This window comes from Camelina sativa, chromosome 18 (genome assembly GCF_030686135.1).
Source record: "Camelina sativa cultivar CO46 ecotype springtype chromosome 18, ASM3068613v1".
NCBI classification, from domain to species: Eukaryota; Viridiplantae; Streptophyta; class Magnoliopsida; order Brassicales; family Brassicaceae; genus Camelina; species Camelina sativa.
Window position 1 is genome coordinate 15789180 of NC_141897.1, and position 25451 is coordinate 15814630.

The 25451-nt window shown below is 35.5% G+C and overlaps 5 protein-coding genes and 1 long non-coding RNA gene across 10 annotated transcripts; 3 read left to right on the forward strand and 3 right to left on the reverse strand.

Moving 5' to 3' along the window:
• The first annotated feature begins 4715 nt into the window (after positions 1 to 4715).
• On the forward strand, positions 4716 to 8832 carry LOC104761311 (uncharacterized). 4 transcript variants are annotated; one of them, XM_087500277.1, is made up of 5 exons: positions 4716 to 4960; positions 5727 to 6069; positions 6259 to 7313; positions 7401 to 8233; positions 8317 to 8832. In XM_087500277.1, exons 3-5 carry the CDS (start codon positions 6368 to 6370, stop codon positions 8695 to 8697), a joined length of 2160 nt encoding a protein of 719 aa, XP_087356403.1. In that variant the 5' UTR covers positions 4716 to 4960; positions 5727 to 6069; positions 6259 to 6367; the 3' UTR covers positions 8698 to 8832. The 4 variants fall into 4 exon arrangements, with proteins under 4 accessions (XP_087356403.1, XP_087356402.1, XP_010482685.2 ...); XM_087500276.1 differs by having other exon boundaries at positions 5727 to 5844; XM_010484383.3 differs by lacking the exon at positions 5727 to 6069.
• A 2270-nt stretch (positions 8833 to 11102) lies between these two features.
• Positions 11103 to 12596, forward strand: LOC104761313 (uncharacterized protein At4g00950-like). Its single transcript, XM_010484384.2, has 2 exons — positions 11103 to 12075; positions 12367 to 12596. The coding sequence occupies exons 1-2, from the start codon at positions 11425 to 11427 to the stop codon at positions 12451 to 12453; spliced, it is 738 nt and encodes a 245-aa protein (XP_010482686.1). The 5' UTR covers positions 11103 to 11424; the 3' UTR covers positions 12454 to 12596.
• A 5267-nt stretch (positions 12597 to 17863) lies between these two features.
• LOC104763418 (protein RKD4-like) lies at positions 17864 to 19134 on the reverse strand. The gene is made up of 3 exons (XM_010486792.2): positions 18916 to 19134; positions 18379 to 18832; positions 17864 to 18285 (listed from the first exon to the last, which is right to left on the reverse strand). Exons 1-3 carry the CDS (start codon positions 19128 to 19130, stop codon positions 18124 to 18126), a joined length of 831 nt encoding a protein of 276 aa, XP_010485094.2. The 5' UTR covers positions 19131 to 19134; the 3' UTR covers positions 17864 to 18123.
• Positions 19135 to 19545: 411 nt separating this feature from the next.
• Positions 19546 to 20792, reverse strand: LOC109130551 (uncharacterized). The gene is made up of 4 exons (XM_019240229.2): positions 20648 to 20792; positions 20156 to 20228; positions 19982 to 20037; positions 19546 to 19845 (listed from the first exon to the last, which is right to left on the reverse strand). The coding sequence occupies exons 1-4, from the start codon at positions 20701 to 20703 to the stop codon at positions 19740 to 19742; spliced, it is 291 nt and encodes a 96-aa protein (XP_019095774.1). The 5' UTR covers positions 20704 to 20792; the 3' UTR covers positions 19546 to 19739.
• A 171-nt stretch (positions 20793 to 20963) lies between these two features.
• On the forward strand, positions 20964 to 23313 carry LOC147922950 (uncharacterized). Its single transcript, XR_015588156.1, has 4 exons — positions 20964 to 21104; positions 21758 to 22145; positions 22259 to 22363; positions 22627 to 23313. It is a non-coding gene; the product is annotated as an uncharacterized LOC147922950 (long non-coding RNA).
• On the reverse strand, positions 21375 to 24790 carry LOC104761314 (uncharacterized). 2 transcript variants are annotated; one of them, XM_010484385.3, is made up of 11 exons: positions 24518 to 24790; positions 24245 to 24428; positions 24032 to 24114; positions 23853 to 23953; positions 23575 to 23670; positions 23188 to 23241; positions 22948 to 23096; positions 22704 to 22821; positions 22127 to 22214; positions 21776 to 22005; positions 21375 to 21693 (listed from the first exon to the last, which is right to left on the reverse strand). In XM_010484385.3, the coding sequence occupies exons 1-10, from the start codon at positions 24636 to 24638 to the stop codon at positions 21809 to 21811; spliced, it is 1191 nt and encodes a 396-aa protein (XP_010482687.3). In that variant the 5' UTR covers positions 24639 to 24790; the 3' UTR covers positions 21375 to 21693; positions 21776 to 21808. The 2 variants fall into 2 exon arrangements, with proteins under 2 accessions (XP_010482687.3, XP_087353677.1); XM_087497551.1 differs by having other exon boundaries at positions 22704 to 23096; positions 24518 to 24763.
• Positions 24791 to 25451: the final 661 nt, after the last annotated feature.

Genomic DNA, 25451 nt, shown 5'->3' on the forward strand with positions numbered 1-25451 from the left:
CTCTAATTTGTTAGATGATTTTAGCACCCTCAGATTGTCTTACCCCTCCTTCACTCTTAACTATATCCCGCAAACGTCAAATGTGAGGGCTGATTGTCTTGCTCGTTCTTCAAAATTGTTAGTTTCTGAAACTATTTTTGTAAACTCTTATTCTCCGGATTGGACAACCAACCATGGAGTTATATTTTAATTTTAATGTTTGGTTGAAAAAAAAAAATAATAAAGTATATATATATATATATATATATATAATGAGATTGTGCATTTACAGTATTAAATATATATCGACCTTTTAATCTACTCCTTTCGAAACCTTAACAAAGTGACAAGATATTCCCAATTCCCAATTATAGACATCGTCGTTTTTATTAATTTTTCTCTTTTTACGTGGTTTTTTTTTCTTTTGCATGAATTTTCTTTACGCGGTAGATGAATGATAATATGATATGGTTAAAACTTAAAAGATTGTGTGATTTATTAAGACAAAGCCGTGAGTAGTTGAATATTCATTCAATAAAGCTAAAGAGAACATTTGGATCTCTCTATCCACCTTCTGAACCGACTTAGTCATACTCTCTGTATCAATTGTGTTAGCAGATCCACATAATGCAAAGAGTATAGCAACTGTAATTCACAATGGTATTAGATTAAACCCGTATAAACAAGTAATTTTGTTTGATCCAATCTGAAGCAGCAAACGTACAACTATTTTAATTAATAACTAGAGAAAAAGGTCATAAAGAAAACACAATTTCTCTTTAAAATTAGTACTGTACAATCAGAAATTCAGAATACAATTTTCATTGTATACGTGTCAGTTGTCATCACCACAAAATCTACTGATTTCTCTTTCTTATTTTTCCAACTAAAATTGAGGGGGCGTGATTGGTAAATAATATAATAGAATAACAAAGAAAGAATAAAGTAGATAGGAAAAGAAAAACGAAAAGAGATAAAGTCCAATATGAGAGTGTGTGGAATATTTTATTATTTGGCTGAAACAAACAAAGGAATAATATAGAAATTATCTTTTTGTTTTCTTTCAACTGAAAATAAGTTTCAACCCCTTTACCTTTTTACTCTAACTCATCATACAAATAAATTACACATGAGCTTGAATGCTATGCTGATTACGTCTAGCGCTGTTACAAACAGATAGTAGTTTTTTTTTTACTATTACATAAGATAAACAATTCCCTAACCTTTGTTTTACAACGCGTTATAGCACAACGAGGTAAGTAACCTCAAACTTATTAATCGATACTCTCATGCTTAATAACGCGTGAGACTATATCAAAATTATTATTGAGATCCTTCGTTAGTGCAATACCATAGTAGTTGTTTTAATCAGTTCATTGTAGATAGATCTGTTTCATTTATATCTTATGATTTTTGTTTATTAATAAACGATGAGGTCAATTCAATTGTCTTATGGTATTAGAGTCAATATATTATCCATTTATCTTATTGTTGAAATGGTAAGAAAGCATCTACGTCTATATTTGTTTATGCTTTATTGCTTCACAATCGTTGCTTGATTATTTATTGTAGCATATACGTTTGATTCATTGAATGATTATGACTTCATGGTTCCGTTCATTATTTACATATTTAATTCCTATGGTGCTTTATTATTGAATTCATTGACGTCTTTATTTTTAAAACAATTAAATCTATAGTTTGAAAAACGCTGTTTTGAACTATAAACTGTTTTTATTTTTTTACCTAGATCTATAATTCTATTATTGGTTTATAGCTTTAGTATAATAGTTTGAATATTTCATATAGTTATAGTTATAGTCATGAAGTATATTTAACCATCGAACATTGCTAAAATTCTTTTGTTAATTGTTAATTATTACTAGTAACTATTTATTTTGTGTCATGATTGGCTTTAAAATAACTAAAAACTAAACTGCTATCGATCATGATTTCATAATAGTTAGTCACATGCTTAGTGTGATTAATATAGTGTGATTAATATTATTCTGTTCACTATCGATACTGCATTTATTTAAGCAAATGTAGTATATTGATTTATTACTCGAAAAACCAATGATCATATAATCACATTTATATAATTTCAAAAATGTACAACTACAAATTTGGAATTCGAGGTCCTTGAGATATCCAGAAATGTCTTGGTGCTGGATGCACTATATATAGTTTCTGAAAAACTAGATGATGCAATAAAAAAGAGAAGTGTATCATGCATCAAAATCAAATCTAAAGGCTATAATATTCTTTCGTCGTCACCTTCATGAGAAAGAAAAATGAATATTTGAGAGCGAAAGATCCAAAAATTATTTCGAAAGATCTAAATGACATTAATGATCACCAAAGAATTGTGGTGTTACCCAAAGTCCGTTATGAGTGATTGCATTTGAGACTACAAGATTTTAAGTTTATAGCTGAATACAACTTAGCGATGTTTAAGATCACTTCCAAGCTGAAGTTGTGTGAAACACATGTTACCGATGCAATAATGCTAGAGAAAACATATTATTTACGCTAATAATGTTGTCCTGCATATATACAATAGCATGAAAAAAGTAAAGAAGTATTCAGAGCTTATATGCTCTCTTCTTGTAGCTGAGCAGAATAGTGAACTGCTATTGCAAAATCATAAGTCGCGCCCAAATGGTTCTACTCAATTCCTTGAAGCAAATGTGACATCTCTCCATGATAAAAAAAAAAAACATGGTTACCAACATGGTCACGGATGTGGACGTGGACGTGGGCGAGGACGTAATAATAGTTTTGGTCAAGGTCGAAGTCGAAGTCAGAAGTGTTGTTTTCTATTAAGAACTCAAATAACTCTCACTAGAAATGGGTGGTAACAAACATGAGAAAAAAATGGGAATGTGACCAATGTATATAATTAATGTCACCGTTGTGTAGGAAAAGGTCATTGGTAACGTATGTGTCGCACATCAAAGCATTTTTAAAATCTTTATCAACAACCATTAAAGCAACATAAAAACAAATCTTGTGTACGAAAGGTTACAATATGGAAGTCGGTGACTTCTCCCCCCCCCCCCCCCCCCCCCTAAAGTCCCTTGAAGAAAAACATTTTGGTTCTTAGATTTAAGGGTAATTATGATTTTCTAGTATACATATTGTTTAGATTTTATTTTGGTGTTACTTTGATATCATTTTGGCTTTATGATTTTATTTGTTAAACATAGTTAAATTTGGTTTATTCTATTTGAAATATTTTATGGGATCGAATAAATTACTCTTTATGTGAAGTTTATTTATTGAAAATTATGAAACCTCCTCAAGTTCATTTCCGTCTTTATCTCTGTTACGCGGTTTAGACGAATGGTTGTTAAAATATTTATGTAATTTAATTAAGAGAAAGCCGTGAATTGAAGATAACCAGTAAAGATAAAGAGAACATGGGTCTGTCACTATCACCTTTTTGAACCATTTTATTCAATCTGTCTTGAATGTGTTATAGATGCACATAAAGCAAGAGTAACAAATGTAGTTCACAGGGATTTGAAGATTAAAATCGTGTAAACGAGTAACTTTCTTGATCAAATTTATCATTTTACAAATTTGAAGCAACAAAAGTTAAAAAAAAAAAAAAAAATTACTAAAGGATCGGAGAAGGTTATAAAGATAACACAATTCTCCTAAAATAACCATCCGTTAATTTGAAATACTAATATCATATGTGGTTGATTATTGTTGTGGTTTTCATGGATAAAGAAAAGTCTCCATTAGTGGTTTACATGGATTGCTATATACGTATATAGATTGTAGTAGTAACACAAATAGAAAAGAATTATAAAGACGTCTGATATATGCTTATACTGTGTAACTTTATTAACTTCTTCGTTGTACCACACACATCATCATTGGAACTAAAATAAACAACCGAAGACCTTTATAAGATTTACCATTGAGATCACGCCGCGTCAAGTGAGGATGATAAAATTGAAAAAAAAAAAAAAGAAACATAAGCCGTTGGATCTGTAGGCAGAACCTCAAACCGGTGCGGACGGGTGCACTGTAAAACTAAACGTGGCTACTGGCTATGGTATGAAAGTTTGTAGTAGTAATGGGATATTAGTTTTTGTGTGTACGAGTATACTAGTATCCCACTGGCTGTCTAACCGTTTAAAATTGTCGTGGTGATCTTTATTCGATGAACCCATGGCAGTAAACCTAGGAGGAATGGTGGATTTTGGTATAGGAAGTTGAACGAACTCTGTTTAGATAGGGTTATGGTGTGTGCGGGGCTAGACTGATCTAGGTACAGACAATGAGAAGCCACGGAAATAAAATCACAAACGTTTTTTCTCTTTTGTTGGATATTTTGTGAGCTAGAATCGACGTTCGGAATCCATGTGAAATTTATAGGTAATGTTGGATATAAGAAATAAATAAACTCGTCTACAGAAATAAAGTTGCTATAGATTGAGACTTTGAGAGACGACGACTGAGCAAAGACTAAACAAGCTGGGAAAGGAAAAACTGCCTAATTCTCTGACCCAAACGGTGACTGTTTGAAACTACGATTGGATTTGTGCATATATTTTTGTTCTCGCAGTTTTACGAACAGCATCATTGGATTTGGAACTTAAACTGAATATAGAAAGCAAAAATCCATTGGGCCTGATGATGGGCCTGATTGAGACAAAGCGTGTGTCATATATGGTTTACTAATAAATGGCTATAAAATGGGTTGGTTACAAAAATTCGGTACCATCATCTTATTTAATCAAAACAAAGTTCCCAGCTTTACAGATATCATCAAAAGGGAAACATTAAAAAGAAGCTTGATTGGTTCTCGAAGTAAGATCCCGAAAGAGAGATAAAGAGAAGCTTTTTGTATTTGCATAGTTGTCTTCATCATCATGATGACCTTTTTATTTAAACAATACTATACCTTTCTTCCTCACCAATCCTTCCTCTCACATTGTTCAACACTTTACTTACTTACAGAGAGGTACTTCAATGTCTAATCTTTAACACTTCTTCTATAATAAATTTTCAATCTTTAACCCTTTTTAGTATTTAATTTAGCAAGGTTGACTATAAAACTGACTCAGCCGCTTGATTTGTTTCTTTCCTGATGTAGTGAAAGTTTCTGCATTTCGTTTCTAAAAAAGAACGCGTTTTGAATTTGGATGTATGTATTTGGAAGCTTCACTGTTTGATTCGGATTAAAAAGTTTTCGAATTTAGAATAGACAAGTGATGGGTTGTTTGTTTATTTCAGCAATTGAATGATGTAGTTCTCAAGTTGTTTGTAACAATGCCTCAAAGAACAAAAGCTTTTTTTAAAAAAACAAAATTCTTATGATTGTCAAAAAAAAAAAAAAAAATCTTATGTAAATTTCAAAGAATAATTTAAAGGTGTTAATGTTTGATAGTGAAATGGAATGATTGAACTTTTTACATGGCCCACTTTTTATTAAACCTCTAATCATTTTTTTGTGGTTTAAATTTCTTTGATATTTCTATATCAATTCATAACAGCTTGATGAAAGAGTATGTATGTCGCAGATACAGTGTTTTTTCACCCCAATGGGAAAAATAAAATTCTTTTTCTATTTTCTATTCAAAAATTACAACAGAAGTGCCAATCTCATTCTGAAGTTATCAGTAATGAGGATTGAATCTTGGTTAAGCTATCGTTTGGTGGCTTTTAGTTTTTTTAATCTTGCTCTCCATAACAAACCCATTGTTAAGTTTTACAAAAATGAATTGCAGAAAACAAAAAATGAGATTATTGGAATGAGAAAGTAAGAGCAAGTGTGGGACATGTTAAGGGGCCTTTGTGTTAAACATGAAACCAGGAGAAGCATACATTTCTTGCTTTTATCTATCTGTAAGGATGATCTATTACATGATTCTTTTGAAAGTGTTTTTACATGTGTGTCAGATGTTTTTTATTTACCAAACTTTATTCCTCTGCCATCACCATCTCGAAAAAAATAAATTGAAAAGCTTATGTAACTCCCACCCAACAATATAACATGCTATACCACATGTACTTTTGCAGTATTCTTGTGCTTAAACTTGCAATTTCACTCAACCTTTGTTTAAATCTTGCGTAAGATCTCAGACTTCTTCACTGACATCTTTTTCTTCTTTCTTTTGGTATCAATTTAAACCCTTTCTGTTCTTGCATTTGAGTTTTGCTATCTTTTTTTTTCTTTCTGTTTTGGATTGTTAGATTTCATATTAAATTTAATCAGAAGTTTCTCTGATAAGCATTTTTTGCTTTTTGTTTTCCTATCAGATGGATTGTAATAGGCAAATTGTGTCTTGAGATTCAGATTTAGTCACATCTCTACGGAGATTGATTGTCTTGCTGCTGTCTGTGGTTTTTTTTAAGAGCAGCCATCATCATGTCCATGGGAGATGAGAAACAGGGCGAGATGAGGAGCAATATGATGCTATTTGGTTTACTGATTAGGAGAATCTTTGATGAGGAGAAGAGTAAGCTTCTTCAGAGGCTTGATGATGCCAATAGTATAATTACAGAGTTGAAGAAAGTGAGAAATGAAGATGCAAAAGCTAATGAGAAGGTAGTTAGCATATTCGCGTCTCAAAAACAGAATTGGTTAAGGGAGAGGTATGGAATAAGGCTTCAGATTGAGGCTCTGATGAAGGAACTAAGGAACATTGAGAAGAGGAAGAGAAAAAGCTTATCGGAGATGCAAGAAAAATTAAAAGAAAAGGAAGGTTTAGTGGAATCTAAAGATAAAGTAATGGAAGAAGAGAAGCGTAAATGCAAAGAATTAGAAGAAAGGCTGGTCAAAGCAGAAAAGGAAGTTCAAGATTTAAGGGAGACGCAAGAGAGAGATGTGCAAGAACATTCGTCTGAGCTGTGGAGACAGAAGAAGACATTCCTTGAGCTTGCTTCTAGCCAGAGACAGCTTGAAGCTGAACTGAGTCGTGCAAATAAGCAAATCGAGGCTAAAGGACTTGAACTTGAAGACTTGTCATTGGAAGTCATTAAGATGCGAAAAGATTTGGAACAGAAAGATCGAATATTGTCTGTAATGATGAAAAAGTCGAAACTGGACATGACCGAGAAACAGATGACATTGCTTAAGGAGGCTAAAAAGAAGCAAGATGAAGAAGAAGTAAAGAAATGGAGAACGAATTCAAAATCTAGAAAACATGAGAGACGGTCACTGAGAAGCATGTTTGCTTTTGAAGCCACAAGTAAGTCTAAAACCAACAGTGTTCCTTCCATTACTCATATTGAACATCTGGAGTTGAATAAAGATCCTGATATCATCCCACAAATCATGGATTCCTACTCTATTGGTGATCTCAATGAACTAGGTAAGTCCTCGAAGAGCTTCAAGTTTCATGTATAGTCTCTTTTTGAAAATTTAATTGATTCTGATTCTCCGTTTATACATTTTAAAGGAGTGGATAAAATTGCAAAGAAGCGTGAGAATTTGACTTTTGGTGAGGAAGAACTTTGTATTAGAGTGATAGGGAAGAACCGAGAGATAGAGGGGGAGTTTACAGATCATATGAAACTAAAAGATGAAAAGGTTGAAGCTTTGTGTTTGCATCTCATGAACTCCGAATTAGAATTAAAGCGGTTGAGATCTTGTATTGAAGGAATGAACCAAGAAATGTCACAGTTGAGACACGAAAACACACAGTTGGAAGGCATGGTAAATCAAAGAGGGGAAGAATCGGTTTCCCTGAAGAAACAAGAATTCAAGACTCAGCTCAAAAGCTTGATACCCCACAAGAACAATACGAGTTGTAGAAGAAAGGACACAAAACCAGAAGAGCGAGAAAAACAATTCAGATCAAGGGAAGTTTCTCAGGAAAATGCAACTGAAAAAGGAAGGGAATCATATTCTCCTGATGAGTTGAGACATTTAACTTTGAAGGCTGCTCAATCTGATGCTGAAGAAGGATCTGAAAACGAAAGACTCTTACCAGAGAAAAGAGAAAAAGGGAATGGTAAGGAGAGTAAGAGCCTAATAAGGTCATCAAGCACAAACAATCCACCTTGGAGAATGGATCTTCATGCTCTTGGAGTTTCATACAAGATCAAAAGGCTCAAACAACAACTGATGATGCTTGAAAGATATATTGGGAAACCGGAGAGCCAAGAGATGGAAAAAAATAGCAGTGATACCGGGAAAAGGGCTTTGTTATTGATCATTACATTGCTCAACAAACAAGTTACAAGGTATCAATCACTACAAGAGAAGATTGATGATTTGTGCAAAAGAATGGTAAGCAATCATTATCTCATACCAGTTACATACTGTCTCTGTTAACATAAACTGATTCTTTTTCGGTTAACCATTATCTATAGCATGTGAATGAACCGGAGAAGATTAGTGGAAACATCAGAGCAAATGGGGAAACCAAAACATCACTAGAGCATTTCTTAGATGAGACATTTCAGCTGCAAAGATACATAGTGGCAACAGGACAAAAACTGATGGAAATCCAATCCAAGATCGCTTCTGGCTTTGTTGAGGTTCTAGTAGGAATAATCACTACTGAATCATCCTCTTCTACTAGCAGCTTTGATTCAGAACGTTTTGCAGAAAGCATCAAAAGTCTGTTTCAGGAAGTGCAGAGAGGGCTTGAGGTTAGGATATCCCGAAGCATAGGTGATCTTGAAGGCACATTAGCTCGTGAGGGAATGATACATTTGAAGCGACGGGGCGACGTGGACCTACGAGTATGAGAAGCTACAAAATGTGTAAATTCTTTACAATTCTTCTTAATTAAGCTCTTTATATATTGAGGTAAATGAGAACAATTAGCTTTTGTATATAGAATTCACTAATATATATACAGGAGTCCTCTGTTTGTGTTTAAATTAACTCCTAGAATCTTAGTTAATTCAATCTTTTTCAGCTTTCTTCATCTTTTTTTGAAACCTTGTCAATTTCAGAGAGATGTGGAGCTACAAAACCTGCATCACACTAATTGTGTGTTATAGTATTAAAAACTAAGATGCTCAATCAGATTATTGGTTTGGTTCATACAGACCAGAAATTTTGGTTCGGTGTTGGTTAGCAGCCAAATTAGAAAAGCCCCTATACAAAAAGCATCACATATTATAAAAAGACCTAATTGGCTAAGGAAAGGATGGGGATTAAATTGGATGTATCTGTCGCTTTTGGAAGTTGATAGTAGAAAAAAAGTAGCTTTTAGAAATGATAGTAAAAAGCATTTTGCATGTGTTTTTTCTGCTTTGCCTCTTTATGAAAGCTACAAACATTCAATCTACAATGTTTGGTAGTTGCGTCTTGTGTTATCTCCTCCTATTGCAATATAATGTTATACCAAAAGAGGAAAGGTATTTATAACAGAAAAACTTAGAAAGTTTGGTTTTAAAAAAAAACAGTTGTCTTTAAAAATACTTTTTAAGAAAACCATTATTGTAGGTTTGATAAACTCATTTTAAACACCAAATTTAGTCTTGGCGACTCTTCGACAACTAAATTTGGTGTTTTTAATGAGTTTTAAAATGTGGTTTTACTGATTAGAGTTAGAGGGTCTCCAAGACCTTATAAGGTAAGATCATAACACCTTTTGGCTTTTAGATTTAAATCTCTCTAATATTCTAATTTATCAAAAAAAATGAATTCTAAGAAATTGTGCTTGTGGTTGAGAAATATTTTCTCCACTTTTACAAATGATACACATTCTAGCACTCGCTTCACGTTTCGTAAACGCAATCGAATTGCTTTATGATAAGAAAAAACTAAAAAGCACACAAGTGCCCAAAAATAAAATAAAGAGGCCTTCGTTGTGGGTTATCTTTATAATTCCCCTTTTACTTCTTCTTTTATTTCGTAACGAATGGCATAGATTAATTTCACATTCTATTAAGTATTATCTTCTTAAACTATTAAGCCTAAGAGAAGAAAGTAACATTTGACTAATGTCATTGGCCTCTCAATTCTCATTAACCTAACAAAGTTAAAATCAAAGCTCAATTCTCATCTTACCAACGTGACTTAATTACTTTCATTTATACTTTTGAGATACTAACTACAACTAAAAATGGTTTTAGCTAACATATAACATGTAAATTAGCTAACATATAACATGTGAATTTCTTTGATTTCTAGTTTTTAAATCAAATTTTTGACATAAAACAAATCTTAAATATATATAATACGTGGTTTGTAATATAAATTGGAGTGCTTGTATAATCAAATCCGGATTCATTCTGCTTGTAATTGTGATTGTAATGTCTAACCAATCAACCATCGTAAATTTCATAGTCAACGCAAGAATAATAATGTAGATGTTATAAAGAAATTAAAAATAAACGATATAGTATATATCAATCATTTAAGTTGTGGTTTAGCTTAATTAGTGTTAAAAATTGTTTTTGTTTTTTTTTTCTTTTTTGTGTTGGTTGAACTTGATATGAAAAGAGTATACTTTTGTAGAAAAAAATACTATAGTATTTCAAAACTTTGCCGTAAGTTATAGTTTCGACAGATTCCAACAGAAACATATATATATGAAGTTTCAATATGTTGCATGCCAAACATAGATATACAACAAATAAAATATTGATACATCTAATTCTAAATAATGCATGAAAGATGAAAACTACTAAGAGAAGGCGAAGAGACGGGAGATTCGCATGATGCTCCGAATCCTCACATTCGTTTCTACACAAAAGTCGCTGCAACATAACTGATGCAACGACAAACATAGAGAGACTAGAGAGAGAGATAGAACACAAAGCGAGCTGCCCTTTGACTTTTTCAATCCCTAAACCAAATTGACCGTTGGTCCATCAACACGTCCACGTCAACGTCCATCACGATTACCTTTATTATTTTCTTACCAATAATATTTTCTGTTTTTTTTTTTTTTACAAAACACTTATCCCACAAGATTTGCAGTTTTATATCACTGCCTAAAAGCTAAAACAAACTAACAAAGCATGTGTCCTTCTAAGTGATAACAACGAGACACACCCTCACATGTAACGTTTTGGAACCTAATCATTAACTTTCAATCTACAAGTTTACGTACAAAAATGAATGAAACTGGCATAACTAAAGATATCTTAACTATTCACGAATTTTTGATAGTGAAGGTACTCAAATTAACAAGTCGTTTTCAAATTTTCAATAATAATAAATAAAAAAATAAAATTAAAAAAGACCACATCCCTCGTGAACAAGAAACACAAAAGAGGAGCCGTTTCATTTATTTTATTAAATTCGGAAAAAACACCATTTAATAGTTTATCTTTTCTTGTCCATCATGTCTTCTCTAACCTCCCTCTCCCACTACTATTCATCGTCCTTAAACTTTTCCTTTTTCTTGTTCAAATGAATCCAATCCCATTAAAGGTTTCTTCTTTTCTCCTATTTAATCCAAACCCATTTCATAAAACGTCAAAAACATTAAAAATTCATCTCCAAAGAAGAAAAATATGGTTTTTGTAAATGATCAAGAACGGTTCTGTTCTTCTACAACACCTAAGCTTCCTCTGTTTTCATATCCAATGAATAATAATAACAGAGCATACGAAACAACTCCGGGGTTAGCTACACCACCGGTTAATATCGCCGGATCTGTTCCTTTTCAATGGGAAGAAGCTCCAGGGAAGCCTCTTCGTATTAAAAAACCGGCGAGGTCGTCGAATCAGAGAGGTGTCGTGAGAGGTCTTGACCTTCCTCCGAGGCTTCTCTTGCCGGGAGAAACCACGACGTCGGTGAACGAGCCTTCTCCGACGACTGTTCTTGACGGTCCTTACGATTTACGTCGTCGTTCACTGTCGCTTCCGAGATCGTCAGCTGTGATTAGGAAGCTTAGAGGAGTTGTTCCGGCGCCGGCTCCCGAGAAAGAACAGAGGTTGTTTGGTGGTGGGTCGAGTAGATGGGGAAGTTTTGGGAAATGTAAAGATGTGTCCGAGGGTATATTTGACTTTCCACGTTTTAGAGACGACGGTTGTCATTGCCGGAAGGATTGGACCGGAGGAGGAGTCGCCGGAGACGGCGGTGCAAAAGTGAAACTTTTTAGGATTAAGAGAAAAGAAGGAAGCTTTTTTAATCTCTCTCATACAACAAAGTCTGAATTTTGGGTAAGTTTTTAATCAAAAGTTTCATACTTTTTTTTTTTCCTTAAATTCAGTTTTTGATTCTTTAAAGTTTTATAAAAAGTTTCATACTCACAAAATTCTCAAATTTTATATGAATTTTTTGTCCATTGAAATGTCAATTTTAATGCAAAACAACAAAAAAAAAATAAAAATCATTGTCAAATTGATTAAAATATGTGTGCAATAATGTATGCTTTTTTTTTTGGTATGCATTATATTGCATGTGAGGGAAGTAAAAGCGTAAACCTAATTATTCTATATTTATAAATGCAGGCAAGGGTTTACGAAGGGTTTAAGCAAGTGATTCCATGGAAGCGTAAGCAAGAGGGTCTTCAAAGAACCAACTCTTCCATTGTTTAAAAATCGAATCTATTTAATTCTACAGTTTTAATTTAATTTTCTATAGTAATTTGGTATACTAATTGGTCTTCTTTTGTGTGCATACTTTTATTTTATACAAATCTGTCAAGGAAACATTTTAATACTATTATGATTTACAATGACAACTAGGTTTTTATTCTTGTTGAATTTACGGAATTTAAGAAAAAAGTATAAAGATCTTTTGAAAATGAACTAAATCATTATCACTGATGTGAAAACTCAAAAGACATTTCAACCAAAACTCAAAAGACATTGCACACAAAAAATGAAAGATTTGTCTTTAATAATACATCTTTGTCTATAATTGACTTTGCTAGTTTTTTTATTTTGTAAATTTTGTCAAAGTAGTTAAATTTGGTAGTTAAATTATGTAAAGCACACATTTCCATACAATCATTGTATCAATGCATTTGTAATTTATTTTGAATGAAAATTGGTAATTTATCTAACTCGTCAACCTTAATTTCATTCATGAAAATAATTGATAAAAAAGTGATGCAGCGTAACTACACACTTTCCTGGGCTGAAGCGAGAGTTCTAGTTTTGGTTTATTTGTGGGCTTTTGGTTGTTTAATTATTTCCTTTTGTGTTCGTTAATTTACCGACATTAGCTTAGGGTTTTTATTTAGTTTATTGCACAAGTAGTATAAGTAGAGGATTTGGAGCTTTATTGTTCTTCGGTTTTTGATTAATAAAAGAGAATTACTTTTTCAAACTCTTGTTCTAATTCTCTGTTCAAACAAGAATTATCGACAAGCTACTAAAGGTTCTGCAGATCCTAAGTTTTTTGTCTTTTACGCTTCTAGCTGCTACATTAGTTGGTATCAGAGCCAGCAACGTTCTTTCACCATGCCTCCGAAAAAGATTCAACAACAAAACCGTGACGAGCAGACCTCTGCTTTCCGTGAGGTTTTCACTGAGTTTTCTCAGGATCTAAGGCAAATTATGCAAGATTCTGTTGCAAACACTGTGAGAGCTGTGCTTCAAGCTCAGGCTCAAGCACGACCGATACAACCTAATCGGAATAATCCGGTTTTTGATGCAGATTCTGAAGGGGATGATGACAATCCGTTCGTCGGGGGAAACCAACAACATGGAAACCAGAAACGAGCATTAGGTGATGTTCTGGGAGGAGAAAATCACCGTTGGGAGTCGGGTTTTCGACTCGATCTTCCGGAGTTCTCGGGCAGCTTGAAACCAGAGGAGTTTCTTGACTGGCTAAGTGCGACGGAGGAGTTATTAGACTTCAAAAGTGTCCCTGGTGACAAGCGTGTGCCTCTTGTGGCAACAAGGTGTAGAGGTAGAGCTTCGGCCTGGTGGCAACAACTCAAAGTCCAGCGAGTTAATTCGGGAAAAAGTCGTGTGGATTCATGGGATAAACTGAAGAAACATATGCGTCGTTACTTTCTTCCTTACAATTATGCAAGGACAGTTTACACCCAGTTTCAGAATTTGCGACAAGGAACTCGAAGTGTTGATGAATATTCATCTGAGTTTTTTTCTCTGCTTGCTCGCAACAGTTTGTATGAGGCAGAGGAGCACTCTGTTTCACGTTTCATTGGAGGTCTTAAGCAACAGATACAAAATCAGCTTTTGCTCTTTAATCCAACATCGATTTCTGAAGCACATCAACGAGCTGTGTTAATTGAGCAGAATTTGCGTCCAACTCCTGCGTGGAGTTCATCTACCCCTCGTTTTCGATCTGTTACTAATGGGGAAGCTAGCCACGCCATTAAAACAGAGCAGCCTGCATTGTCTCTTGCTGAAGATGTTAGTAACACAACCTCGACAATGAAACCGATACGATCTCTGACATTTAAGTGTTTTAACTGCGGGGAAACAGGGCATCGCCAAGCCTCTTGTCCTAAGCGCGTCCTGTTTGGTGAGGAAGAAGTTATCTATGATGAGAAGTTATCTAGGATACCGGTGTTGCTTTAGTCATTAGGAGAAATTTTTTAACCCCGCAAGCCATCGACGAATCTTGGTTGAGAAAAAACATTTTTCAATCCAACTGTACAATCCGAGGGAAAGTTTGTCGTCTCATCATTGACACAGGTAGTTGTACGAACATTGTTTCAGAAGAGGCTGTTGCTAAACTTGCTCTTGTCACTGAACGACATCCTACGCCATATCGACTTGCTTGGCTCAATGCACAAACTGATTTGCGAATTTCCAAGAGATGTCGTGTTCCTTTCTCCATTGGCACAAGTTACAAGGATTCAGTTAGTTGTGATGTGATACCAATGGATGCCTGTCATATTTTGTTAGGACGTCCATGGCAATACGACCGACAAACAATTCATGATGGATTTGCTAACACCTACAGTTTCAGCTATGAAGGAAATCGTATTACTCTTCTACCTTCACAAGATTCGGCTCCATCTTCACAATCTGACACAAACTCAGATCCAATTTCTACCCCACCAAAGTCTTCACAACCTGTGTTGTTTGTTAAGGCCACACAATTCTTTGAAGAATGCGAGAGGACTAACGGTGGAATGGCTCTTATTTTAAAACCTGTGTCGTCACCACTAAGCTGCGATGTGCCAACTGAATTCCAGCATATTGTAGCTGAATTTAGTGATGTGTCTCCCGAAGAACTGCCTTCTGGTCTGCCACCTTTACGTGACATTCAACATTGCATCGATCTCACTCCAAACGCTGCCTTACCAAATAGACCTCATTACCGTATGTCACCACAAGAGCATGATGAGATGCGTCATCAAGTTGAAGAATTGTTGTCAAAAGGATATTTGCGTGAAAGTCTTAGTCCGTGTGCGGTACCAGCTCTTCTTATTCCTAAGAAAGATGGTACATGGCGAATGTGTGTTGATAGCCGCGCAATTAACAAGATTACAGTTCGGTATAGGTTTCCAATACCGCGTCTTGATGATTTGCTGGATCAGATTGGGTCAGCCACAATTTTTACAAAGCTTGATCTCAAAAGCGGGTACCACCAAATTCGTATTAGACCTGGTGATGAATGGAAAACAGCCTTTAAAACTCGTGAAGGCTTATTTGAATGGCTAGTTATGCCTTTTGGGTTGTCTAATGCGCCTAGTACTTTTATGCGTGTTATGAACCAAGCTTTGAGGCCTTTTATAGGACGTTGTGTTGTTGTATATTTCGATGATATACTGATTTTTAGCTTGTCCCTTTCAGATCATCTCCAACATTTGCGTGATGTGTTGACAGTTTTAAGACGAGAAAAATTGTTTGGAGCAATCAAGAAGTGTTCTTTTGGAGTTTCGCAAGTTCTGTTCCTCGGCTATGTGGTGTCTCGACAAGGTCTTTCGGTTGATCCAGCTAAGGTCGAATCAATTAGTTCTTGGCCAACTCCACAAACGATAACAGACGTTAGAAGCTTTCATGGTCTTGCATCCTTTTATCGTCGCTTTGTTCACCATTTTAGTAGCATTATGGCACCTATAACTGACTGCATCAAGTCGACACCCTTTGTATGGACCAAAGCTGCAGATGATGCTTTTCACGTGATTAAGACAAAGCTTACAACAGCTCCGGTTTTAACACTTCCCAACTTTGACATTGCCTTTGAACTTCATTGTGATGCTTCTAAATCAGGAATTGGTGCAGTTTTAAGTCAAGAGGGAAAACCAGTGGCATTTTTTAGTGAGAAAATTGCAGGTTCACGTCAGAGATATAGTACGTACGATGTCGAGTTATACGCTGTGGTGCAAGCGGTGAAACATTGGAGACATTATCTTTTTCACCGCGAGTTTGTCTTATACACAGACCATGATGCTCTTAAACATATGAGTTCTCAAGATAAGGTATCCTCTCGACACGCTGCTTGGTTTTCTTACCTTCAACAATTCACTTTTGTTATTAAGCATAAGGCGGGAACACTTAATCGAGTCGCCGATGCTCTCAGTCGTCGTCATGCTTTGGTAGCTTCGATGCATGCTTCAGTTGTTGGCTTTTCAGTTCTTCCCGATTTCTACCCAGTTGATCCTTTTTTTGGAAAAATTTGGACTGATGCTCAACGTGGAAACAGTGATGACTACGTTATTGTTGACGGGTTTTTATTCAAGGGATGTAGACTGTGCATTCCAGATTGTAGTCTCCGCTTACAAGTGATTAGAGAACTCCATGGTGAAGGACATGTTGGTAGGGATCACACCCTTCAGTTAGTAACCACATCTTATTTTTGGCCGACATTACGACGTGATGTTGAACGTTATATTGTACGATGTGGAATTTGTCAAGCTTCCAAGGGACATGCCTCCAATGCGGGATTGTATCTACCGTTACCAATCCCCTCTCAGCCTTGGACCGACATAAGTATGGATTTTGTTTTAGGAATCCCTCGCACTCAACGTGGACATGATTCTATCTTTGTTGTGGTTGACCGATTTTCAAAGATGGTCCATTTTGTGCCTTGTAAAAAAACCACTGATGCAGTTCAGGTCGCGACGTTATTCTTTCGCGAGATTTATAAGCTACACGACCTTCCTCTTTCAATTGTGTCAGACCGGGACTCACGATTTCTGAGCCACTTTTGGCGTTCGTTGTGGCGTTTACTTCGGACTAGTCTCGACATGAGTTCTGCTTACCACCCACAAACCGATGGTCAAACTGAAGTCACTAATCGAGCCTTGGGTGATCTGTTACGGTGCTTAGTTGGAGATAACATTCGTTCTTGGGATTCTGTTTTGTGTAAGGCTGAATTTGCACAAAATCATGCTATTAATCGGAGCACGGGTTATAGTCCTTTTCACGTGGTTTATGGTTTTATGCCGAGAGGTCCAATTGATTTAAGTATAGCACCAGATCGGACACGTTCTCATGGAAGGGCTTGTGACATGATTGACAATTTTGCAAACATTCACCAACAAGTCAAAGCCAATTTGGAAGCTGCTTCTTCAAAATACAAAGCTGCTGCCGATTCACACAGACGTGATATTCAGTTTGTAGTAGGTGATAAAGTTTGGGCTGTCCTCACCAAAGATCGTTTTCCGTCAAACACTTATAACAAGTTGAAAGCCAGAAAGGTCGGACCATTAGAAGTGCTTGAGAAGATTAACAACAATGCTTATAGACTCCGTCTCCCTCCCCACATGAACACATCTGACGTTTTCAATGTTAAACACTTAGTTCGTTATGTGGCTGATGAAGAGGATGAAAATTCAGGGACGAATTTTTCTTTACCCGGGGCGACCTGATGCAGCGTAACTACACACTTTCCTGGGCTGAAGCGAGAGTTCTAGTTTTGGTTTATTTGTGGGCTTTTGGTTGTTTAATTATTTCCTTTTGTGTTCGTTAATTTACCGACATTAGCTTAGGGTTTTTATTTAGTTTATTGCACAAGTAGTATAAGTAGAGGATTTGGAGCTTTATTGTTCTTCGGTTTTTGATTAATAAAAGAGAATTACTTTTTCAAACTCTTGTTCGAATTCTCTGTTCAAACAAGAATTATCGACAAGCTACTAAAGGTTCTGCAGATCCTAAGTTTCTTGTCTTTTACGCTTCTAGCTGCTACATTAAAAATGTTGCTTAGTTCCATCGAGTAAGTGGCTATAAAATATAAGAATCATATTTCCTAGATATTATGGATTGACCAATTGGGTCAAAAACACATCAGTCTAAAAGCCAAACAACAAAAAGAGTTGTAGGAAAACTAAAAGAAGATCAACAGTAATCATCAGCAAGTGACTTTCGTCTCTTGTAATTTGCTTTGAAACAAGCTTGCCTCAGTTTTTTGGTTCCATCACTGAGCTCAGCATCAGGTTCTTGCTCTATAAGAACCCTATGTTCCTCCAAGTTCTTCACTTCTTCCTCCATTCCAACACTCTGGTCACCAAATCAATTTCAAACACACTTTCAAAATAAAAAACGTAACGTAATAAATACTAAAACGCTATTACTTAAATAATGATGTTGCACCTTGAGATTCTTGATGAGGGAGTTAAGACTCTTGAGCTTCCGGTGAGGCCACCGGTAAATACCTAGTTCCCTGCATCGCTTCTTCAACACGGTAAGTCCCACGTTGAGTTCTTTCGCAGCTTTCATGATTGGTCTATCAAAGAACTGTTTGATTTCAGACATCTCTAACTTGTCCTGCCTCTTTTTCTTAGAGTTCCTCTTCTTCACCGTCCTCTTTTCAGATCTCACGTTCGAACTGGGACAGTATTTTTGAACAGCCAATGGCGAGGAGGATGAGGAACCACTGGAGATGTAGGGTTCTTGTGCCGGCATGTCAATATCATCAGATGGGATTATGTTAGTCACGTCAATGCTCTCGAAGAGATCTTCAAAGCTTTCGTACTGAAACTGAAAATGCAAACCCCGAGTTGGTTTCAGATCTTCTATATCGAGGAGAGACTCTAACGGAGGCAACCTGTAGAAACCACAAAACGATTAATAACAAAACCAAGACACGAGAGATAACTTGTTGAGGAAGAAAAAAGGTTTCCTACAGACTTGTCTAACATGTCGTATAACGAATCTGGATCATAATCGTTTTCGATTTTCGGAGAATTGAGTAGTGAGAGAGAGTTAGGATCCATTTGTTGAAGAGTCAGTGATTGAAACAAAACAGAACAATTTTTTTTTTTTAGTAGGAGAGTGGAACATGGTGATGAACTCATTACGTATGTATAGTCTCTGTCAAAAAGAAGATTAGTGTGTTTGTTCATAGGGATTGTGTGCAATGTAATGGGAGTTACAAGTCCCAAAGCGTATAATCATTAATTGTTAAATCTTTTACTAAATACCGTGTGTGACTTAAGTTAATTGTATGATCATGGGGGCTGAATTGTGTATTAGTTGTTTCTTTAATTAAAGCTCAAAAGATGGTTAAAAATAGTCAAAGTCAATGCATGAAAGTGATAAAGATCTAAATTACTAAAAGATCAAAATCGGTATTAAATGAATGGAGATTTTGTGTGTTATTATTTGCATTAGATGATGCATGTGTTATATGTTACGATGATAGATACATTTGATGTGGAAAGAGGATTAAGAGTTAATGAGAGTCTCTCTAGTAATGAACTAATTATATATTCATATTTCGTAAATGAAAATAAAAAACGTAGTCCAGTCAAAAAAAGCTTTAATCTGTAATCATCTTCATTCACTTCTCAAATCCAGTTCACATTACATAATAATAATACATTGTTTTGAATAACACAGTGAAAAAAAATCGTAAGGTTTGTGCTCAGAGCAACCACTGAACTGACTAAAACACATTTTAAGTTTGAATTCTGGGTGAGAAATGAGAAAGAATCAAAAATCTTCTTGTTGGTTCACTTCTGCCCAAATTCTTGAATTGTTCTTGTGGCCAGCGTAAGAACGTCGACAAACGCAGAGAACGAAGCACGAAGTAGCCTTGCCTCTATCGCTTCAAAATGCCTGTAAAATTATCCGGTGAAACAATGATCAAAACTAGTACTATAAGAAGTAGGCGAGAAGTCGAATAGGTTCTATGGACTCAAAAGATGTCTAGTCAAGATCAAATAAGGCGATGGAAGAACTTGAAGAAACTCACACAGAAAGCTTGTTGTTTGATACAGACATAACTCTTCTCACTTTATCAGGCTGCAACTGCATCAATGATCACACAACATAAACCAAATTCAAACAACAGTGAAATTGGAAAAGGCTTGTTTGGAAACTAAATTTCTATCTATATACTGTAATAGAATTGAGAAATGTCCAAAACCTCTTTATCAACAGCCAATGATGTATAAGCAATCAAAGCATGTTCTTCCGATTCAAAATTCACATCCAAATTACTGCACATTGCCAAAAAAAAACTCAGTTACAGCAATATCCCTAACAAAGTCCCATTGAAAAGATACCAAGTTTATAACAATGTAATCCAATCAAAATCGTTGTGGAACTCTAAGCCAAAGCCCTAAAGAGCAAGTTCAGAAGTTCGGATTAACCTAATTGAGCGCAGCAATGAAACCCTTTTAACTAGGTCGTATTACTCTGTTTATGTGGGTAAAGATCGAAACTTTTGAGTCTTTTCCTTCAAATGTGTCAAACCCAAGATCTCTATAATCGAATCCGTAAGTTCTATATATCATCAGATACAGAGCAAACACGTTACGAACTACCAGAAACTAAGAGCTGAATCGAATCACTATATAGAAGAATCGAAAAATTCCTGAACCAGAGAAGTAAAGTAAGAGAAATTGACAGAACATACCAGCTATAATCCCAGGTTTGGTCAGAACGAGTCATTGCAGGAACAGTCGAAGCCATTTTCTGCTCCTTCCTTCGTCAATGGAGGAGGTTTTGGCAAAAAACCCTTTTTTTTTTTCCGACGAGCACAGGAAAAAAAAATACAGAAGCAGGATTTGAGTGGGCTACATAAACGGGCCTCATATTTCCAAGCCCATGACTCTTTTTTTTTTTTTTTTTTTTTTTTTGTAGCGAGACGAATTGAGGGATATGGGTATATTCGAAGAGTATATCTTGCATGAAGGAATCTTTGAACACAATACTAATTAAGAAGCATCTCTCGTCTACTCATTTTGCTATCTCTTCGCTCTCTCTTCTCTTTCTCTGGTTCTTTAGATTATAACTTCCATCTCTCAGCTACGCACATAATTCACCGACGAAAAGCTTAATGAAGCTTTGGTTTCAGGCAGAAACAGTACCAGGCATGTCGTCCTCTTCTCATCTCTTTCGTATTTTTTGTGTTTGTTTCAAGAATTACAAGCTAGCTTGTTGAGTTGTTTCATCATCTTATAATAAATGTTTCATAACTATAGAAGCTATCCTTCATGAATGTTTTTTTTTTTTGATGCATGAAAGATTCATGAAACCTAGCTAGAATCAATGTTTATATCAATTCATTGAACTGTTTTCTAATATTATGATCTTTATTCATTTATAGAGATAATAATCATAGCCTAGTGATTTTAGCGTAATTGAATAGGACTCTTTGTAATTCTTATTTTTATGCAGAAACTTTAAGAAACAGTTGTGTTCTCATATAGGTACACAGAAACACGTATCTCAACTGAGATTTCGATGTCTCATAGTTACATATTACATTCGCAGAACAAATGTGTTGTATTGATCCTCTACACGTGTGTATATATCGACAGTTGGTATTGTATTATCTCTTCCATGTAAAAGCAGTGTCTCCTTCTCTTAGCCTCTGTTTGCAGCAAGATTATCTTTAAGCCCTTATGTTTTCATCAGCTTGATCATTGAATCACTGCATCATTGCTTGTATGACAATTTCTGTCGAAAGACGTCAGATTATGATAAGTTTAGTTTCTAATGTTCTATCTTTGATATAGTTCAGCAGTCAAGAGGAGCTTACTTGGTCGACAAATTGGAATGTGAAGGGTTATTGTTATGTGAGAGAAGGTCCAACTTTGACGGGTTTTACCATCCTGAAAGTTTTTCTTGCATACTCAAATGCCAAAACCAGAAGTCCGAAGAGGAAAAGTAGAAAGCGATTGAACTTTTCCATTATGAAATGTCCAGGAGAGACGGCACTCTTGCTTTCCGAGGAGCTTCTAATCAATGTTAGTCTCATCTTGAAATAACCTGAGGAAACGAAACAGAGCAAGCATTTAATGGTATACTGATGCTAGTCTAAGAACAACACCTTCAACGAAAAAGGCTGGTCTAAAAGGCCTAAACAATGGAGAAGTGTGTATATCTATACCTGGATCTTCCATGGTGAGGTTAGTCCAATCAGTTGGTTTTTTCTTCATTTCTGACGCCTTGATTAACTCGAGAAGAGATTTATTAACCTGAAATTGACCAGAAGGTACATGTTAATCTTTTTTTTTTCCAGGTTCTGAGGAAATAGAGATACTGACAACTGATCAGAGCATGGGAAACTTTGTTCCCTCTTCCATATTGTGGCAAGCAATGCTATTCCTAAAACACCTCAGAGCCTGTAAGTCTTTATAGTTTGCTATCGTAACAAACACCGACTACACGATTAAGTAACAGTATGATTGCATACAACTTTCGATCAGTAAAACAGTCAAAATTCTTCCAAGCAGGCTCTCTGAACTTTTCTCCATATATGATTAAGTCAGTTAATTAAATTCATAGCCAACTTGTTCTTATTTTCAGGATAGTGTGATTTCATTTCGGTCTTATATATTTTCTGTTAAGTTACGGTAATCTGAGTATGACATCCACTAACATTTACAGCGGATTAAGTCTTACATACATCGGATGCAAAAGAGATAGAGAAGGTAGACATGAATGAATAAATAAGACAGTAGTACCTCTTCTGTTCTCTCGTGGCTTACAAGATGACCTCCATGAAGATCCACCATTTTAGCAACAGGATATAGTCTCTGTGCCAATCTTCTTGCGTAACATATCTGAGCAATCACATCATGTCTGCATATAACCCACCACATACTCAAATTAGATACTATGTAGAGGTAAAGATGCTTTACAAGATCAACAAACTCAAGACTGAGTGCATGAGGTGACTTTGATTCTAATTGCGTTGGTGTTGCATACCTTCCATGAATGACTGAGACAAGAAATCCAGCCGAGCGGATTAGTTCAATCTCTGGTTTTGTGATTTTGTGTAACCAACAAGCATTAAGTTGGCCATCAAACCCGTGCTTGGACTGCATTCCAGTTTCTGATATTCCCTTTACATATTGCTGTATTGCATCTCTCAAATATTAGTTCCCTTAAATCATTCATTAGTAGTATATATAGTAGAAAATTTCACATAAAGACTAGTATACCCACCTCGTATAAAATTGCCCGTCTTGTGTTAGTTCCTACTGATTCTTCTAGGTAATCCTGCATATACAAACAGCATGAGAACGCTCAAATATTTCTTCAGGACAGTAATAAAAATTTACTTTATTTACATAATTATTAAAGACCAATGGTTTGATGTAGTTAATTGTTAATAATTCTTCGAGAGTAATGACTTTGTCAGCCAATTCACTCATTTGATCGCTTGCTCCAACGGCACAGAGAGAACAGCAGCAATATTTGCAATATAGAACGAAAGTTGCAATGAAGCAAACTTTCAAAAAATGCATTTTCAAACTCTATTAACAAATGCTCAATGCCAAATTTTGTTCTTACAAATTCAGAACATCAAAGAAGAAACTAAAAAGTCCCCACCTTTGAATAATGTGTGTCCAAATCAACAGCTGCCCTTTGATGAGGAGTCTTTGCCTTCAGAAAACGTATCGCAATTGAAATTGTTTGTCGGTCAAGCTGAAAGCACATAAAAAAGCAAAAGGCCATAGTCAGATTTTTTGTATCTAAGTGTGTATCTTGTGATACATAAAAACAAAACTTTATCTACATATGAGAAACAGATTCACACATAGGAACAAGGTCAGTGCTATCAAAAGAAAGAAGATTCAACAATAGCGCCACGTCTATCGTTCAAGTACCTTGGGGAAACATTCGAAACCTCCACCTGTAACATTAAGCAAAGCCAAAGAAAGAACCCGTTCGGGCACCAACGCAGCTAACTTGCAAGCTATCATTGCTCCTGTTAATCAAAAAGCCAAAAGAACTAAGAAGCAATAAAACTACTTAAAGTACCAATAAAACACAAACCAAAAGTTACCCATAGAATGGCCAATGATGTGAGCTCTCTTCCAACCCAAATGATCCAACAAACTAATTGAATCCTTTGCCATTATCGTTGTTCTGCACCAATATACAAAAGCCAAATTGAGTGAAAGCTAACAAAACCAATTTCACAAATTAAGAACACAAAGTAGAGAATTAAGTTCTTCAATATTGAAATTGGGGGCAACAGAAAGAGAAAGAGACTAACGTGTACTCGGATTTGTGGGTAGGTATGGAGCTTCGACCCATACCACGATTATCAAAAGCACAAACCTCGATGCCTGAATCATCATCGGAAACGATTCCATCCTCCTCGTCGTCGTCGTTGGGTTTATCTTTCCCAGTCAATCCCTTGATTTGAGGACCCCAAGATTCATGGGTTCCAGCTAAACCTGAAACAATTAAAAAAAAAAAACAATTGAAATCGAAATCTCTCAGGGTAACCAATCAAAAGAGGGAAAAAGATGGGAGATTTACAGACCAATGATGAGAAGAGCTTTGACAGGACCATGACCATATGTTCTGTAAAAGATCTTGACTGCGGCATTGTTAAGCGTCGTCTCTGGGCCGACGTCTTCTTTCACCACCTCGCAAAAAGGCATCGTCTTTTTTTTTTTTTTTTTTTGATTTCTCAAACTCTGAAATGTCTGGGTGGGGATCGGATTGAGCAACCGGAGAAAAATAAAAGAAGAGGAGAAGAAATGAAAGAACTTTTCTATAGAGAGACAGACAGAGAGATTGGGTTTGTGCCTTTTGTGGTGGTTCGGTTCGGTTCGGTTCTTTTTGGGTGGAGGTTATGACTGCCACGTAGGATTGGTCGGCTGGATTTTATTGGCGGGTAAATATCTAATACAAAAGGTCAACGGTCAAACTTTTTACACGAAAAAAAAGAAAAGAAATTAGTATTATATTTTTTTGACATGAGAAATTATTATTATACCGTGTAGAAAAATAGCACGTGAAAAAAGTAACACTCACGCATCAATTAAGATATCAACTAGGCTATTTGATGATATTATCAATGTGTTCTTTTTTTATTTTCTTTATCAAGGAACATCTCAATTCCATCCCATCAATTTTTCTATTAATCTGGATATTCATTAGTTATATTTTATAAATACATATGATGTGATAGAAATATAATGAGAAATAGTCAAGAAATACGGTCACGAACCATTCTTTTGAAATGTTTCAGTAGTATTCTAAAATATAATAAGCAAGAAACCAAAATTTTTAGTTAAAGAAAATACCATAACTCAAGTCTTCATATGGCTCTTATTTTAGAATTTTTCAAGGGTTGTTTTGTCATGTTGTAATGTAGACTGTAGACGACATGTGGTGGTGTAATTTCAGTGACAATATTCATAACAGAAAACAAAAACTCTGTAGTATGAGGAGCATGTTTCGATATGCTA

Coding starts and splice junctions, on each gene's coding strand:
- LOC104761311 (XM_087500277.1), top strand. CDS start 6,368: ATGTCCATGGGAGATGAGAAACAGGGCGAGATGAGGAGCAATATGATG. Junction 7,314..7,400: donor TGGTGATCTCAATGAACTAG/GTAAGTCCTCGA, acceptor TACATTTTAAAG/GAGTGGATAAAATTGCAAAG. Junction 8,234..8,316: donor ATGATTTGTGCAAAAGAATG/GTAAGCAATCAT, acceptor CATTATCTATAG/CATGTGAATGAACCGGAGAA.
- LOC104761313 (XM_010484384.2), top strand. CDS start 11,425: ATGGTTTTTGTAAATGATCAAGAACGGTTCTGTTCTTCTACAACACCT. Junction 12,076..12,366: donor CAACAAAGTCTGAATTTTGG/GTAAGTTTTTAA, acceptor TTATAAATGCAG/GCAAGGGTTTACGAAGGGTT.
- LOC104763418 (XM_010486792.2), bottom strand. CDS start 19,130: ATGAACAAACACACTAATCTTCTTTTTGACAGAGACTATACATACGTA. Junction 18,833..18,915: donor TTATACGACATGTTAGACAA/GTCTGTAGGAAA, acceptor TGGTTTCTACAG/GTTGCCTCCGTTAGAGTCTC. Junction 18,286..18,378: donor CCCTCATCAAGAATCTCAAG/GTGCAACATCAT, acceptor TTTGGTGACCAG/AGTGTTGGAATGGAGGAAGA.
- LOC109130551 (XM_019240229.2), bottom strand. CDS start 20,703: ATGGCTTCGACTGTTCCTGCAATGACTCGTTCTGACCAAACCTGGGAT. Junction 20,038..20,155: donor CATTGGCTGTTGATAAAGAG/GTTTTGGACATT, acceptor TCATTGATGCAG/TTGCAGCCTGATAAAGTGAG. Junction 19,846..19,981: donor TCAAACAACAAGCTTTCTGT/GTGAGTTTCTTC, acceptor ATAATTTTACAG/GCATTTTGAAGCGATAGAGG.
- LOC104761314 (XM_087497551.1), bottom strand. CDS start 24,638: ATGCCTTTTTGCGAGGTGGTGAAAGAAGACGTCGGCCCAGAGACGACG. Junction 23,097..23,187: donor GACGGGCAATTTTATACGAG/GTGGGTATACTA, acceptor GATGCAATACAG/CAATATGTAAAGGGAATATC. Junction 22,006..22,126: donor CCTCACCATGGAAGATCCAG/GTATAGATATAC, acceptor TCGTTTCCTCAG/GTTATTTCAAGATGAGACTA.